General features: G+C 38.2%; 1 protein-coding gene across 1 annotated transcript in view; it reads right to left on the bottom strand.

The window, feature by feature from the left end:
- LOC140463017 (sodium-dependent lysophosphatidylcholine symporter 1-like) overlaps positions 1 to 15,164 on the bottom strand; it is a 50,301-nt gene that overhangs the window by 12,087 nt on the left and 23,050 nt on the right. The window contains exons 9-11 of the mRNA XM_072556613.1: positions 14,237 to 14,320; positions 5,015 to 5,098; positions 3,210 to 3,322 (exon numbers count right to left, since the gene is read on the bottom strand). Coding sequence (XP_072412714.1) covers positions 3,210 to 3,322; positions 5,015 to 5,098; positions 14,237 to 14,320 — 281 coding nt within the window. The remainder of the gene's footprint in view (positions 1 to 3,209; positions 3,323 to 5,014; positions 5,099 to 14,236; positions 14,321 to 15,164) is intronic.

The following is a 15,164-nucleotide window of genomic DNA, read 5'->3' as shown; positions in this document are numbered from 1 at the left end:
ATTGTATCCCATACATTAAATCCAATAGGTGACTATATTTTCAAGAAAATGACTGCTCAAGAAATAGCACCAGGAACAGAACATTTGATATTAATTAAAACAAATGAGTTGCAGCTTTGAAAGTTCATTCCAGTAAATGGGTTTTGGATGATTTGTCACAAGAACAAGATTTTCTGGACAGCATCAAAACAGCCGTAATTGTTGAATAAGGGCAGAAGGATTTGAATAAGGGTGTAAGGATCTGAAAGGGTTAATACACAGGCATACCATAAACAGCATCCTCTATGATGTCATGTAAACATGTGGCCAGAACATCCTAGGAGTAAGGCTTAACACCCAAGTTCTCCTCTGTCTATAACAATGCCTAACACATCGATGTAACTGGTAACATGTAATTAGTCACTAAAATTAATAAATTACTTTGTGTTCAAAACAGATGCCTTTTCTATTCAACCATTAAGTGGTTTTCCCTGACCACACTACAGCAAACAGGTCCTGTAGATCTCTTAAAGTCAGCAAACCTACAAGATGGTGAGGTGCAGATCTAGCTTATCTGCATGTACAACAGTAGTCATACAAGAAACCAAACATAAAAGGGAAGCTCACCAAACCTGCAAATTCTAAAAATAGACTTCACTACACCAGATTTTAGAATCAGACTCAATATACTAACTTGAATAATATTCCAAAAGCCTATCATCCAAGAAGAAATATTGTGTAGAGTAGAATTGACTTAGCTTCATATTGGATTTTGCTTGTTTTCAAACATATATCCTATCAGAGACAGCTTGGATACTTTATCATTACAAAGAAGTCCATCAGTTTGCATGCACTTAAAGTTTTATAGTAATAACCTTATTAATAATTTCATTTACTTGTTTATAGGTATTTTATGCAAGGTTCAATATAATGTCAGTGAAAGAGTGTCAGAAATACCAGATAAATAAAGTACATGGCTATTTAAGGCTACCTGTTTCTCCTGAATTTCCACTAAAGTCACACTAACTGTACCCATATTTTTCCCCCTACAATGACAAGTAAATTCAGTTGCGGTTAACTCTCGATGATGTGGTCTCGTACACAGTTGTTATAGGAACCTGGCTCCATACAAATTGGTTCCAGTGCCTACTTACAATAGAAACTGACTGTAAAACAGTGGAACATCCTGAAAATAAGGAAAACCCCATCAAACATTCAATGTTAACACAGTTAAGCAAAACATATCATGAAAAAAAACTCACTTTAAAGCAGGACAGATTTCTACTTTCTTCACATGCATCACAAAAATGGTGCATGTTTGTTATTTTCTCATTTTGCCAGTCCATGAGACTGGTATTGTTTGGTTCTATTGTTATGAAGGTGTAGGTGTGTATTGTACTGTTAAAGAGAGTGGAAACTGGCACAGACCTAGAGAGGCACAGAGTGTGCTGAAAAATTTAAAAATGCAATATTTGGTTGAAACAAATAGCTGGAGCTGCATTACCATGTTACGTTACACAATAAATTCAAATTCGGTCAGTTTATATTATGCCCCAGATACCAAAACCCAATCAAATTTGAATTTTACTGTTTTGGATGACATCAAACCAATGAAATGATCCGATGTTCTTGGGTATAAAATCGGACATTTTGAACAGTGGGGGGAGAACAGCAAAGAGCACCAACAAGTACAGACAGCTAGCCGAATAGCTCTCTGAAAGGTACCTATCCAAAAGAAAAGATGTGCAGAAAGCTGAAAAAAAGACGACCAAGGAGAATCAACAAAGCTGACTGGTTTTCAAACTTTAATTTTGTAAATCTTGGTTTTTTTAAAAAATGGGACGAGTATTGTGGAGTGGGAGGTAAAAGATAGCTTTAAGAGAAAGGAGTTGTAAATAGTTCTTGTTTTAATGCTCTCTTTTGCACTTGAAGAATAAAATTGTTAATTTTTACCTTAAATAAATAGTGAGATTGGGGATAGTTCTTTGCCTCTCGAAATTTAAAAGATTACATGCGAGGTGAGCTTCTCTGTGTGCCAGGTTTAAATTAGCAGAGGAATTTGCCCAGTGTCATAACACTATTATCTAAGCTATCATAGACAGAGGATCTCTAGGAATGACTCTACTTGTCACCTGTGCTTTGTTACCTTGGGAGTTCTTCAAGGATTTATACTTGCCCTCTCCCTTTTTCCCTTATTGAGGCACTGTCCCTTAATGACATCTTCAGATATTGGGTCAGTATCTAAATCAATGATACCCAGCCTTGTCTCTCTAGCAAGACCCTCTCCTTAACTACCAGAGATCAGACTGCTCATTTGATTTCCAGTTCTAAATGAACCTCAATTTCCTTCAATTAAACATCAGGAAACCTAAACTTGTTGTTATGTCCCTCTACCGTGTGCTGTGCAATTGACTTCTCCCTCTTTCTGGCCGCCATGAGACTGGGTCAGGCAAACTTTAAGTATCGAGTTCCACCTCATGTGAAGGTTCTTTCCAATCTAACACTACCAACTCCAAATTCTTTACTTCCACCTGCCACTATCCTTCCTGCCATGTCTTCAGAATTAACTACTTCAATGCTTTCATGGCTGACTTCACTTTCTTCATTTCCTCATTCAAATTTCTGCTGTGCATATTCCATCTTGCACCCTTCTATTCCTATCCTCACCTTGGAGCACACATTCAAATGCCTGAAGTTTAAAATCCTTACGTTTTCATCAAAACACCTTGATGACTTCATCTGTCTTTAATGTGGTAACACCCTTGAACCTTCAAAAAATGATGTTACTCTTAAGTATCGCCCCTTCATTCCACAGCTGGCACTCTGCACTGAGTTATATTGGGCCCCTATTAAGAAATTCTCCTCTAAACTTACACCTTTCCACGTTGCTTCTTTCCTCTCAGGTATTCCTGTTCAACCACCTAGCTTAAAGTCCCCATTACCTCACTCACTTTTTACTGATTGTCATTTTAGCCTCATGTCTTTATAGTATTTATTTTAAAGGCTTGACCTATCAAGAATCTGGTAATAGGGCTGGTGAATGGAATATTTGTAAGGCATGATGGGAAGTACAAAATCCTGCAATTTCCTCATATCCCATGTATCCTTTAAAGTTCAAGAGGAGGAGCAGGAATCTCTGCAACAGTTATCCCTTTGTTTACCTCATTGCTCAAATTTCTTTGGATCAAAGATCAAACTAAAGCTCGATGTCAATAATTGCACAAACTTACCATGGCAACAAGAAAGCAACAGCAAGGCTAACACCAGCAGCAATGGCCATGACAATAATAACTGGCAGATTACCATTAACTGTGGCGATGATAATCAAAGGTGGAATGTACCACTGTGAAAGAGTGAATGAGAAAAAAAAAAATGTGTCAAGCTATAAATTATATTTCTAATCAGAAAAAGAGTTCAACTGAGAATTACTGATCAAAACGCAATATTAACAGTCAGTATATTATTATCAAATAGCATGAAGGACGGTTCAGATATAAATTAATATAAACCAGACCCAAAATATAAATAAAAATAAATAAATCAAAATACCTTTTTTCTGTGCAGTAAGAATTTAAGGGTAAACTATACATTCTGGATCACTTATTCGAGAGATGTATTATCCTAAACCCTCACCACGCACAAACATATTATTTTACATTTTTTTATCTTCCCCCTCAGCCAGTTAGATTTTTGTTCAGCACAACTGCTGTCCTTATGGCTGGTGTCTGACTTTGTAAAATTTTAAATATCAAAAATATTTTTGTCAAATATGGGGTTCATCATAAATTCTGTTTTGCTTTGGGACCATTTCATAAATCAGAATTAGATTCCAAGCAACAGGGGTTAAAAATTTCTTTAATCAATCTTCTGTAGGCTATATCATCACATTTTATTTCTTTGTACAGCTATATAATTTATTTACTACTTTTAATCCTTCTTGTTCCAAGTGTACATGTCTCAGATTAGGGAATAGGAGCAGGGACTGAGCTCTGACTAACCCATCATTACACAATGCCATTCTGAAACTAAGCAGTAGATACTGTCACACCTACAATTGGTAGTTACAGTGTCTCCTTCACTACAATAATTAACTGCCCCCCAGGTAAAGCAGATAATGCAAGGTTATACCTTAATAAAAAGCTGCAGCTATCTTTTCAGGTACCAAGGACCACTGCATTTAGATTATATGCAATGAACTTCTAATAAAAATAAATTGACAGAAAAGAAACACCATGTCTCATCAGCAATTGATTATACTGCATGGAGACATTCTGTTTGCTACAAGTTAGAAAGACATTAAGGGCATTTCTGAACATGAGAATGCAATGCGTGAATTTGTTTGTTATGATCCGAGGTCCACGTGAGGATTCTCCAGGTCATCAGTAGTACTACTGAAACCATGCAAACTGATCTTCACACAATAGATCGATGTCATGAATGATAAAGAAACATGCAAATTGAAAACTAGCAAATTGTACATATTTATTCTGCAGGGATAGAATCATGGAATCCCTACAGTGTGGAAACAGGCACTTCAACCCAAAATGTTCACACCGACCCTCCAAAGAATATCCCACCCAAACCCATTCCCCTACCCTATTACTCTACATTTACCTCTGACTAATGCATCTAACTTACATATTCCTGAACACTATAGGCAATTTAACATGGCCAATTCATCCATATATTTCTTTGAAAGGGAACTCAAGGATATTGTCCCTTTATAGAAAGAAATGACTACTATATTTTAACAGCAAGTGCTCATGGCCTTTTCAAAATAAATTGAATTATGGATGTACTAAATATCTCAACTGAATTTATCACCTAGAGGCATACTGAGTTAAAGACAATTCAACTTTCAATTAAAAACAACTTTTCTACTCTGTTTGGTCACCTGAGGTCATGTTCTTTAAAATAAAAAAGCACACTTTTATATAAAAGCACAAACACAAGAAGAAAACGAACGTACAGATAAATAACACAGACAGAAAGACAAAGAAAAAATTCAATTTTGTTGACAAACAAATTCACTCACAATAAGTCCCACAAACAGTGCTATTTTCTTGCCAAATTTTACCAAGACCCACTGCCAGAATGGCACCATGACAGTTGCAGAGACCTATAGAGAAATAGAAGGAAAATTAACAAGCTAACTCTGAAATAAGAAATAGAGCAAAGGGAATTTTGCAGTGTACAAGCAGTAATTTCAGCACCAACAACTAGTTAATGAATGACTGTTGCTCAATAGAACTAAAAATAGAGTACAGTGCGATGTTGCCTACATTAAATTATTGGTCTTTAATGTGGTCAGCATTCCTGTGCAATTCCAATTTGGTACACATTGGAATTGATAGTCATCAATGGATAAAGGAAAACAATAATACAGAAGACATTGTTTCTCAAAGAATTAAGAATATGCTGTAATTATAAAAAGTGCACAAGTGACATAGTGCTAAAGACTCAACAGTGAATCAATAATGCATTCTCAATCTAGGATAAGCAATCCATACATTAGAAGTAAATGTAAGCATGCATTATGAAGGAGGCAGCTATGACTGACAACTATCTTTGGGACACATTCTACCATCACGTAGCTGTGCATTGCTTAGTGATACCTGATGTTTTGTGACCTAACAACAGACCGTGTCAATGGATTTTTCTGGTTTCTGTACAGAATCAAAACTTCTAAAAACAGTAATAACACTGTACCTCTCTGGTGAGTCACATCTCCGAAATGTCTTTTGATAGAGGAAATAAAAATAACCAAATGGCTTTAAGCTCAACCCAATAACTTGTAACATAAGGCACTCCTGTCTACAGAGTATGATGTTGAGTAGGAAGAATGTAAAAGCAGTATTGCTCTTACAGGAAATGATTGAAATGGGCACTATGTTAATCACCAGATGAGAAGGTGTTGAGTCAGGATCTCTGTTTTAAATCCCTTAGTTGACTGTAAAAAGATTTTTAATTATGTTTAGCACACAGCAAATCATACTTCAAGAACAACGTAGTTCACTGATTCAAAAGAGTCAATTGATTTCCTTGAGTGAAAGAGGACTTTTATAACATACCAACCTTAAGAGAAATAACAAATCACATCAAAAACACACAAAATTTCAGGTATAAACTTTATACAGGGGAAAATGTTTAGTACAAAAAGGAAGATCAGTTTAACAAGTCCTTAGATTAAAACTTAATCACCTCAAGGACTCCAAGATGACAGTTGTTTAATCAATGACGTGCTGCCTCAACAGTAACAAAATTTATAAGCAGGCTTGAGTTCTCAGTGAATTAAATGTGAGACTAATATGCTTGTGGTCTGATGTAATCTTCACGGTGGGCAAACCCATTTCTACCATCTAGAAGGACAACAGCAGTAGATACATGGAACACTGCAACCTGCGAATTCCCCTCCAAGCCACTTGCCATCCTGACTTGGAAATACATTGCCGTTCCTTCAGCATCACTGGATCAAATCTTGGAATTGTCTCCCTAATGGCATTCTGTGTGGATCTACAGCAATTGGACTGTCGTGGTTTAAGCACCTTCTCATGGCAAAATGGGGATGGACAATAACTGTTGACCCTGAAATGAATACCAATGTCCTATGAATAAAAAAAAGAGAGAGATTCTTCCAGTTCTATTGTTACAAATCTATTTTATCCCCCCTCTTCTCCACTAAAACAAGCAGTTGTCTGAAATACAACTAATTTGTAGATTTCCTGTCAGACTTCACTACTTCAAGCTGGAAAACTTGCAGCTCACTTCCATCTCCAGCAAGTGAAATTTATCCAGAAAGAGGTAAATCAAACATGAGGTACTTCCCTAAGTGCCATTACTTTTTCATAATGGTATACTGATTGGTGCTTATTGATGGTTTCATGAGATGGCAGAACCTGTGGTCAAGTCACAGTGCCATCTGAAGTTAGTCTTTTTTTTAAAAAAGACAACTTTAGTTCATGAAAGTTTCAGAGTATTAACAGTCACATGATAGAATTCAAAAATTGATTGTCCATTCTTATTATCACAACAACTCTTACCAAAGCACATTTGGTATATTTTGCATTAACCGCTTCATTTAAAATGCTTTTTTGTAAACTGCACACTGTACTATAATTTTCAACAAACCATTCTGAAGGTTACCGGACTCTTTTAAAGTGATCCAGATAGTCGTAGCATGATGCAAACTAAGCTCTTATGAATGAACATTAGCAAGTTTTAGTCGACATAATCATATGACGAAGAATTCAAGAGAATATTTTATGAAACCCAAGACTTAGGATCTCGCTCCAAATGATTGGATGTCTCTATTTCATATGCAATGCTCAGAAGCTATCTATCTTCACAGTAAAATTACATATTACCCTTTAGTTGGTAATTCTGAGGATTAAAGAGTTGGTTCACCACTGACAGTCATGCATCTAACTTTGCAATCTCAATAGATACCTAGATACTGAATAAAGGAAGTAAAGCTGCAAAGCAAGTGTCAGATGCAATCATTTTATAACAATGCACAGTTCCTCCAAATGTTGTCCTCCACCTTTTCCTTCTGCAAATTATGCTCTTCTGCCACTATTTAAGATCATGTTCCTCTATAACATTTTAAAGTTTTTGCAGTAAAAACATTATATTCAGAATTATGTTTCTATTTTTCAAAAGCATAAACAGTTTAAATTTTAACTATACGCTTGCATTGATACGTAGACTTAGGAAGAGTAGGCCATTCTATCATTCCACCCTACTCTGCCAATTCAATAAGACCTTAGCTGATCCGTGGTTTCAACTTCACTTCCTGTTCTATCCTCCAGAATCCTTGACTCCCTTTAACTCTGCAGAAATCTAACTTGTAATTAAATAAAGTGAAGCAGACACCACTGTTTTCTGGGGAGAAAAAGAATCCACAAACTAATAACCCTCAGAAAAAACATTTCTCTTAACCTTAGTCTTAAAAGGGAGACTTCTTATTCTTAAACTCTCACACCACCTCAGTTAGAATCTCCCTCCAGAAGAAGAAACATCTTTTTGGTATCCATTCTATTGAGTCTCCCAGGATCTCGAAGACCATTTATAATTTTTTATCTAAACTCATGTGGATTAAAGCCCAACCTGTTCAACCTTGCATTGAAAGATAAACCTTGCATCCCTAAAATTAATTGAGTGAACCTAGTCTGAGCTGCTTTTACTGAAATTATGTTTTTTTTTCCAAATAAAGGAGACTAAAACTGTATGCGCCTTTCCAAATGGGATCTCAACAAGGCCACAACATTTCCCAACTGTTGTATTCTATCTCCCTTGCAATAGAGGATAATATTCCAATTGCTTCCATTGCATGTTTTGTGACTCATGTAACAGAGCACCCACATCCATTTCCCACTAAGTTGTGTAATCCTGCTTTCCACTTTAGTAAAATGCTCCTCTATACCACCTGCCAAAAATGTTCACATTTTCCCACATCACACTCTAGCTGCCAATTTTTTCCCCATTCACTTTAACTTGTCTATATCCCTTTATAGACTGCCACGTGCTCTCTAGCCAGCTTACCTCCCTCCCTATCTTGGTTCATCAGCAAACTTAACTGCCATCTATTTGGCCTTTTCATCCAAGGCATTGATGTAGACTGCAAATAGTTGAGGCTTCTAGATTGGGGATTGCAGCCAGTTACTACAATCAAAAAAACCACAACTGTTAGTTAACCAACCCTTTAAATATGCTAATATGTTGTTAACTCCATCATCATGTGCTTCTACATTGTGCTGTAATTTTTGTTGTAGCATCTCATTAAATGCCTCAAAAAAAAATAATTTACTTAAATTCTACTTCCCCCTTTCATAATGCCAGGTTGTATATACCTGAACAAACAATTTTCAAAGCATCCTGCAAAGAACTTCCTTGGTAATGGATTCTAACAATGTCCCTATGTCAGATTTGAGTTAACTGGCTTTTGGTTTCCTCCTTTCTGGCTCCCTTCCTTTCTTGAATAAGGATTTACGTTTGCTATTTTCCAATACACATGGACCCGTCCTAGAATAAAAGGAATTGTGGAGGATTCCAGTCAATACAGTTACCATCTCTATGGCCATTTCTTTAAGTCCCTAGGATCTATGCCATCTGCTCCAGAGGACATCAGCCTTTTGATCTCAGTTTTCTCAGCAGTATTTCCCTGTTGACAAGGATTGTTCTCAAAAAAAGTTCAGTTCCTTCCTCCTGTTCACTTCTTGATTTTCAAATTTCTTTGGAAAGTTTTCTAACTCTCAATAAAGACAGATGAAATAACTGTTCAATACCCACACCTTAACATTTCTTATTTCTACCGTATCCAATTTTACATCTTGCTCTTTTGAGGTATGGCCATCTCTCACCATTGTTCTAATGGCATCCTTGATTCAGAAAGCATCATTCTCATGTTTTTCTGGTCTACCATCGTTTTTGAAATGGTGAATACCTTTCACATTCAGGTCCTTACCTTGGCCCTGCAACCATATTTCTATTATGGGTATTAAGTCATATATAGTTAAAAAGAAAAAATCTCAACACCAGATTATAGTCCAACAGGTTTATTTGGAAGCAGTAGCTTTCAGAGCACCACCCCTTATCAGGTGGTTGTGGAGAATTCAGTCCAACACCGGCACCTCCAAATCAAGTCATATATATATGTATACATCTGTACAGTTTAAGGTCAGAGTCTTTAATTCTGTCTTCTTACCATCTTTTACAATGCTGCCTTTATCTGCAGGGACACTCTGGCAATCATCACCCAAACTGTTACACTGCTCCATTACCTTCTTGTTTCCCTCTGATATACCAAACCTCCTCTCATATGATCCCTCCTGCCATTACTTAATTCAAATCCTCTCTACCAACTAAGGTATATGATTTGCTAAAGCAGAGATAAGATGAAACTGATCTCAAAGTTACAGCTCCTAATTTCCAGAGTGCTGATGTGTGCACCTCAATTATCCTGTGCCAATCTTTGAAACATATATTCATCTCTCTAATCTTGTTCACCTTATCCCAATTTGCTCGTGGCACAGGTAGATTCCAGAGAGTAATACCTTTATCATCATCTTTTCAATTTTACTCCTGATTGTTCATGAACTCCAAACAGAACTTCTTTCCTAGTCCTACCTATGTCACTGGTGCCCCTACAGACCAGGACAACTGAATCCTTTACTCCTTTCCAATTCCACATCCCACATCCCACCACCCATATTCTACTACCACCCACTCATTTTCACTCTTCCCACTTCAATGGCTTCCTGAACGAGGGCAACATGGTTAGTTCACTCATACACCTCGTGTCCTCTGCTCTCATCCATGTAAAATGCATAAATCACAAACCTGTGGATAATTGCAAGGGCTAAGAGTCCTACACTTCAACCTTCGCGGTCCACTTAGCTGCCTTGCTCACTCACATTGCTCCTGCGTATTGGCCAAATCAGAAGATCCTACCCAAGTGTATAACTTCTGGAACAAAAAGTGTCCAAGTAACTTTCTGCTCCCTGTTGCACACTAGTATCCACAGCTTAGCCTCCAACTCATCAGCTCTGAGCTGAAGTTCCTCGTGCCGCAGATGTAAGTGCTGCAGCTGCAAGACATAATCAGCCCTGTCACAGAGTTATAGAAATATACAGCATGGAAAAAGACCCTTCGATCCAACTCAAATTAATACCCTAAATTAATCTAGTCCCATTTGACACCACTTGGCCCATATCCCTCTAAACCCTTCCTATTCATGTACCCATCCATATGCCTTTTAATTGCTGTAATTGTACTAGCCTCCACCACTTCCTCTGACAGCTCATTCCATACATGCACCATCCTCTGTGAAAAAGTTGCCCCTGAGGTCCCTTTTAAAATCTTTCCCCTCTCACCCTAAACCTATGCGCTTTAGTTCTGGACTCCCCTACCCCAGGGGAACGACCTGGTCTATTTGCCCTGTCCATGGCCTCTCTCTGTCATCTTTGTTGGGTTTTATCTGACTATTTAACCTTAGTAAATAGCTCCAATGATTACCCATAGGTACATTAAGTGCTTTAACTAAATTAAGCTGTAAAGTTAATGCAATACTTATATTTTTTCTGGTACCAGTTTTAACTACTGTATTCATTTTGAAAAACAAATTTAAAGGATGTAGATGACAGTAGATGGGCCAGCATATGTTGCCCATCCCTAGTTATCCTGAAGAAGGCGGTGGTGAGCTGCTTTCTTGAACCACTGCTGTCCATTTGCTGCAGGTAGACATGGTTTTGTTAGGGAGAGATTTCTATTCTTTTGACCTAGCAACACCGAAAGAGTAGTCTGGATGGCAGGTGGTTCAGAGGGGAACTTGCAGTTGATGATCCTCCCATATATCTGCTCCCCTTGGCCGCCTAGATGACAATGATCATAGATACATCTCTATGACGCTATCTTGCAGGTGTTTCTAAGAGACCTTGGTGAACTTCTGCAGTGCATCCTGTGGATCATACATGCTGCTGCTACTGGGCATTAGTGTTGGAGGGAGCAAATGTTTGAGGATCTGGAGCCAATCAAGTGGGTTGCTTTGTCCCAGATGGTGTCAAGCTTCTAGAGTCTGGTTGAAGCTGCACTTCTTCAGGCAAATGGAGAGTATGCCATCATACTTCTGACTTGTGCCTTATAAATGGAAGAGAGGGGTTTGGGGGTCAGGCAGTGAGATACTCATTGCAGGGTGCATAGCTTCTAACTTGCTTTTGCAGCCACTGTATTGATATGGCTAGTCCAGTTCAGTTTCTGATCAATGGTAACATCCAGGAGGTTGATACACAGCGACTGTAACTTCAAATGTCAAGGGGGAAATGGTTAGATTCTCTTTTGCTGGAGATAGTCATTACTTGGCACTTGTCTGGCATGAATGTCCATTGTCACTTGTTAGCCCAAATCTGGATACCATTCAGGTCTTGCTCATTTGGAAAGGGATCACTTCATATCTAAGGAGTTCCTCCTAGTTTTGCACATTATGTAATCATTGGTGAACACCCCTACTTCTGACCTTATGATGGAGGGAAAGTCATTGATGAAGCAGCTGAAGATGGTTGGACAGAGGTCCTTCCCTTGAGGAACTCCTACAGCTGAAATAATTGATCTCCAAATACCACAACAATCCACCTTTGTGTTTGGTATGACTCCAATCAGTGGAGAGTTTTGCCTTTGATCTAATTTTGCAAGACCTCCTTGATACCAAACTCAACCAAATGCAGCCTTGTTGTCAAGTGCAATCACTCTCACCTCACCATGGCGTTCAGCTCTTTCGAGACAGGAGATAAAATGAAACTCATGAACCACTCATATAATTAATGCTTCAAGCTTCAGTTATCACATGCTGCTGCTGCTGTCTGGTTCTTTTTATGAGCCTATTACTTTCATGTCAAATGACAAACCAGCACTTCCTCCCTCACTGCACAAATTTGCCTACTCACTAAATTCACAAACTCACACTGTGTTTAATAGCACTCCATGGTCAGCTGCTCTTTTTAGTTTCGTGAATATGGTAAGTAAACACAATCAAACCATGATCCAAAGGCTACCTGAATTTACTTACTCACGTAAAATACAAAAAGGCATTTAAGCCTAGAGTTGTACTGTTTTTGTGCAACCACCAAATTCTTCTTTAAAAAACACAGAACAAAACTCAAGGGAGTTCAGCATTTTACTTGAACAGAAACTTACAAATTTCTAATTAAAGTTTGTAAGATTATGATTACAGCATACTCATAATCTGAATAAAATTGTGTTGTAGGTTCCCACGAAGGTCATTAAAATAGACCATGTGAATGGAAAATGACAAGCTGATATAGGTAGGATTGAATAATAGAATAACTATAAAATATTAAAAATGTTGATTGGTCTTAAAGGAACAAATTCTTCTGTGCTAACTGGAGAAATAAAAGCCTTTTCTTGTCAGCTACACTCTGATGCAAAACCTCCAAAAATAAATTTTGTAATTGCTGAGTATTGCTGTCTGCATGCATTTGAATAAATAGTATTTGGTTTTTGGCAAGGCTGAAGGACTTGGAGATGGCAGGACTTATTTCGAAAATGAACCATGGTTTAAATTACTCAAACATGGCTAAACCAGGAAATTACAATATTAAAAAGGAAGCTAAAAGTAATTACTACTGCAATGGAGCAACAGAAATAGAACACAATGAAACTATTAGCTTACAAAACATACTGGGACTCTCAGGAAGACATGATCACATTTGGTCAACTAGATTTTTAAGTAGATACATTTTTGGAAACCAAAAGTTAGGGAGGACTATCCCCAAAGACTGCCTTCAAAAAGTTGTTAAACTCTAAATGGACAAATATAACCAGGCAGTGAAAGGACAAAATTAATTAGAACTCAAAGCATTTACTGTTGATGTGGAAAAATAGAGCTGCACCAAAAAAAAACAAACATAGTACAAGTGCAGCTTGGGAAACAAGGAAGTATACATACATTACCACTTTAGAGCATTAAACCTAAAGAGGGTTGACTCATACTTTGTGGTCAGTAGCAAAGGAAAGACATTTATCAGTCATCTCCAAGCACCAAAATGTTTGCAAGCTCGAGAAAGGCAATTTATTTTAATCAAGCAATAAATCCAATGCTGCCTCCTCAATGGGGCATCTGTGATGTCTACACAAGAAATAGCAAGACTTTTTAAGAATAATACATTGATAAATCCTTACCGTGTAGTATGGGAAAGGGTCTGGGTGGGTTAGTCTTCAGAGGGTTGGTGTGTACTTTTCGGGCCGAAGGGCTGTTTCCACATTACATGGATTTTATGATTCTATTCTACGTTGACTGGGAGAAGGGGATCCACTGGATGCAGTTCACAGAAGACACTATTATCGCACAATGACCTCTGGGAACTTGGAACCTATGTGAACTGCTTTTATTTTTTTTTAATTTACCAAAATTAGACATTCATAACCTATTTCCTTGCCTCTCCTGTTTTCCTTAGATTAGATTAGATTCCCTACAGAATAGAGTAGTGCATTTACCCCTGACTAACGTACCTAACACTATGGGCAATTTAGCATGGCCAATTCACCTGACCTGCACATCTTTGGATTTTGGGAGGGAACCCATGCAGGCATGGGGAGAATATGCAAACTCCACACAGACAGTCGCCCAAGACAGAAATCGAACCTGGGTCCACGCTTTACCTCCTCCAATTGTGCAGAGTACTAACTTGGTCACTGATGTTTTCTTAAGAAAATAAGATGCAGGGAAATGAAAATCCTTACCTACCAGAATCACAAAGATGATGTGCTGAAAGTGATTTCCCAAACCAGCAGCGTGGGTGCAAAACAGAGCAAAATTATTCTGGACGAGCTGTGTGGTAAAACAATATGGAAAAATGTTATAGTCATCTGATTTTGATATAAACCAGACTTTATTTAATAGACTCATGCAAGTGTTTTTCCTCACTTAAGTATGAGAGGTTTGGACTTTGTGTTAAGTTCCACTGGGTATGTATGTTAGTGCTCAGCACCAATGGTGATACAGCAGGGAGTTGAGGGACCTTGACGTCACTCCAGGTGCCCCTTCCTCACAAGAAAACAAGACATCCAGACAGAGGAGAAGCCAATACTTTTACTGGATGTGCCCCTAAGACTGACCGTGGCCCATCCTATAAGTGACTTGAATGGACATCTCTGACTGATGACTAACCAGACGCTGGACTAACCCCTGTGCAACTCCTTAACTGACTGACTGCTAATCCCTAGACTGACTATGTTGGATTGACAGGGCTGATCATGGCTCACCCCCTGAACTGTCGTGATTTAGACTCCCTGACCCTGGCTATCCCAAATAGCTGAACGGCCATGGCCAAGTCCTGGACTGAGGCTGGAGACTGCCCTTGACAAACTGTGCCAGGAATCCATGGCTGAAGAGAGTTTCCCTTGATTTGATTCCCTTTGACTTTGAGACATGGCCATTCGTTGCTCCACATTTGCTGTGTTTACCGTTTATGCTGCTGCGGCCTGCTATTAAAGTATGACATTAATGTAGCACAGGGCTGTATGGCAACATTTGCATTCACTTGACTGATAACTGCTGACAACCAGGACAAGCTGCCTGGTCTTGTGTCTGCTGTAAAAGGCAAGGCAAAGCAAGACAGAAGAACTGTGAGCCTTTAAACTTTGACATAATTGCAAAAAGGCAAGACAAGGCA

Source organism: Chiloscyllium punctatum, chromosome 37, assembly GCF_047496795.1.
Source record: "Chiloscyllium punctatum isolate Juve2018m chromosome 37, sChiPun1.3, whole genome shotgun sequence".
In the NCBI taxonomy this organism is placed as follows: Eukaryota; Metazoa; Chordata; class Chondrichthyes; order Orectolobiformes; family Hemiscylliidae; genus Chiloscyllium; species Chiloscyllium punctatum.
This window is presented reverse-complemented; position numbering and strand designations above follow the sequence as displayed.